Below are 3,333 nucleotides of genomic sequence, written 5' to 3' on the forward strand. Positions count from 1 at the left end.
TTGAGTAGTAGCTTGTGCCCACTGACGATTTGTAGTTTACAACGTCGCTTTTAGTAACTAAACAGCTAAAAGGAGCAGCTAGGAGGGAACATACCCTGCTGTATAAGCGCAACCGCATAATAAACTCAGAGGTAATAAAATAATGAAATAGCATAGGCTCTGCTTAAATACATCTCCATTTTCTATGAAACATTCATTTCTTAGTAATACTTATACTCAACAGATGGCGTTAAATCCCCTGCCGTCTCGCAGATCGATGCCGAGTGGAACTTCCACATACAAACTGAAGTGTGAATCGGTGGCGAAGACAGCAAACACACGTGTTTGTTGTTTTGGATTGTGTTTTGTTCAGTAATTTGTAGTACAGCAAATATGGGGAAACTCCGTGAGTATTTCATGTGAATTATGAGTTACTGGAGATATATATGGGTGTTATATTGTTATATGTCTTGTGTAGAGTGTATTAGAGAATGATTTTTTTTGCCGAAAGGAATATTTCTAGAAACTGGAAAGATGATTCCATAATTAATCTTATTTGATACAAGGCGTAAATTTCCTATGTATTTTGGCAATGTTTGTGAATTGTTTCGGGGCTTGCTTGATAACATTTATTACAGTGAATAAAATTTATCTATTTAGTTAATATTCAACATAACATACATCAAGGTATCTCGTCCATACTGTACTAATGATAGCAGTATCGTAATAATTTTAGTTATTGCTGACCAACAAGAACGTTGTTGTTGCGTTAGTTGCAGTGGTTTTCATGGCTTTGGCATTCTAGGAAAACCTCGACTATTTAGACATAATCTTTGCTATATTAAGCTAGTGGATGGTTCTTGCATCATGTAAATGTGTGTATGCATGCTTATCTGTGCATGCATACTGTGCGTGTGTGAATGTCTATTTGTGTGTGTGTGCGTGCGCGCGCGTTTGCAGGTGCATGTGTGAATGTGTGTGTGCATACATCAAGTGAAGAATTGAACCTCACAAAGCCCAAAATCATGAGAACATGGAATATTCTTTGGCTATGACTGGCATATTGTTTCAATATTTTAATTGCTTGTTGCCGACATCTGAATTTAATATACGGTATTAGATTTTACAAATAGATGACTCTCTTTCCAAACAAGTACACTTCAGGTATAAAAAATTAATCAATATATTGTTTAACAGTGTAAAAAGCGGTTCAAAGGAACTGAATAGTATGATATTATAACATTGAAAAACTCATTCTTGGACTGCATCATGTAGGTTCTCTCTCTTCTCTGACTCTGATACTATCTTGAAATGTAGATCGTTGGGAAGAAATAAACCCTATACTGCATTTTATATGATTGTGTCCACACAACCCAAAATCCCCAATTTCTCGTGGGTCCCCTAATCCTGTTGTATAGGAGGGTGGTTGCTAGCTGGGAAATTAAATATATGTGTTGAAGATTAACTAAGGATTGAAAATACATTAAATGACATAATCATTGTATTCAAAAGTCCTGTCATGATTCTAATATTTTATCCAAATTTTGAAAGCAGATGTATGGCAATATAAGAAAGTAGATGGATTAACAAGAAGCCAAATCTGAAGCTCAAATGAAACAATGGATGATCTCATTGTTATCAGTTGTATGATATTTAGGAGCAAATATATATGTATATATATATCTATATATCTATAATTATATATATATATATATATATATCTTATTCTCTCTATTCTCATTCTCTCTCTCTCTCTCTCTCTCTCTCTCTCTCTATATATATATATATATATATATATATATATATATATATATATATATAGTATTTCCATTCAATACCATAGATGATACTTATGAATTTATATGGTGTTGAATATTATTAATTATATGTATTTTATTTTCCTTTCCTTCCCAGGGGAAAAAGAAGACAAAATGGAAGTTCATCCTCCAGTTTTCAAGTCAAATGGCCATTTTGAGCTCAGACCGCCAAACTTCGTGAGCAATGACGATGAGGGTGAAGACGCCAACGCATTTCCTGGTGGTGTTGATTTGAGTGTTGTGTACGCTAACATGTCCAAATCTGAGTTTGGTCCGGGTACGATTAATTCAGACGATGAGGGCGGAGAAGACAGCGATGAGGTAATTTTCCTGCATGTGAATTAATGGGATGATTTTTTGTATTTGATGATTAACATGAGAGGCTTTAAAAAATATTTGATAGAATATTTGTTATGGTATTATATAGTGTTTTTATGTAATGAAATATATGAATGTTTTGACTGATTGTTTACCATTATTTATCTAGATATCAAAGTTGTTGAGTTTTCTGTTTGATTCTGAATATATGTTTTAATATAAGGATAAACACGTTTTCCCACAAGGTAGAGCCTTAGCAATATTAGTGTTTTTTAAAAGAACTTAAATGGTATCACGGACTGCTATGATATTAAATCCGTTTCCTGGATCTAATAATTCTTGCAGTGAAATAAGAGTATCTGTATTAATAACACTGTGTTTTTTTGTGATTCAAGAGTATCTGTATAATGGTATTGTTGCCACATGGAATTTTACATATTGTAGAATAGGCAAAGTAACATAATCTTCCCATCTCTTGAGTTATGTGAATGCTCTGTTGAATTAAAATAATGACTTTTTGCAGGATACCCTCAAGATTGCAGATGTAGAAGGCGGTACAGACTTCTTTGAAGGCTTCAAGACAGATTACAATTATAGTGACACCTGGGACACAATCATCAGTTACCTGAAGCCCAAAACGTCAATAGATGTAAAAGACACTGTTACCAAGGTCATGCTGAGAGAGAAGGAGGCAAAGAAGGTAAGGGAGTGGCGCTGCTGGCAAAAAGAGTTGAGATTTGAGAATTTAGACAAGCAAGTGGTAAAAGAGATTATTCATAATTTGTTTATTTATTTCAACATCGTGTATGCCTAATATCTTTGAATGTAATCACTACAAAATTTATGATAACGTTATGTAAATTTTTTGAAGAATCTGTATTATTTAAGTTGGTTATAGGGATGCATTCTAAGATAACCTGTTTTAAGTTCCTGATGTTATTCAAGTTAGTAATAATGTGTGTATTATCTGCCAGGCAAGGAACATTGAATTCCAAAGTAAGAAAACAAAAGAAATCAGGATCTAAATTTGTACATTTGTCAAATATTGTTATTTTCACTAGTTGCGAGTCTTATTTTAAAGCTAATGGTTTATAAAATACATACACATTAAAGGTATATAAAAAAGCTCATTATCAACCTTTTGATGAGCTTAGGGGTTCCTCTATTGGAATGCCTCATACATTTTTTCATAATTTTCATTTTTAAAAAATTTATATCT

At 33.1% G+C, this 3,333-nt stretch overlaps 1 protein-coding gene across 1 annotated transcript in view; it reads left to right on the forward strand.

Moving 5' to 3' along the window:
- Positions 1–241: 241 nt before the first annotated feature.
- The window catches only part of Rs1 (Dead-box helicase Rs1), a 13,868-nt gene continuing 10,776 nt past the window's right edge, over positions 242–3,333 (forward strand). The window contains exons 1-3 of the mRNA XM_043016863.2: positions 242–385; positions 1,894–2,117; positions 2,638–2,814. Of these exons, the coding sequence (XP_042872797.2) occupies positions 373–385; positions 1,894–2,117; positions 2,638–2,814 (414 nt within the window). The 5' untranslated portion in view covers positions 242–372. The remainder of the gene's footprint in view (positions 386–1,893; positions 2,118–2,637; positions 2,815–3,333) is intronic.

Source organism: Penaeus japonicus, unplaced genomic scaffold (genome assembly GCF_977035675.1).
Source record: "Penaeus japonicus unplaced genomic scaffold, GWHDUDI00000001_assembly GWHDUDI00000024, whole genome shotgun sequence".
Taxonomy (NCBI): Eukaryota; Metazoa; Arthropoda; class Malacostraca; order Decapoda; family Penaeidae; genus Penaeus; species Penaeus japonicus.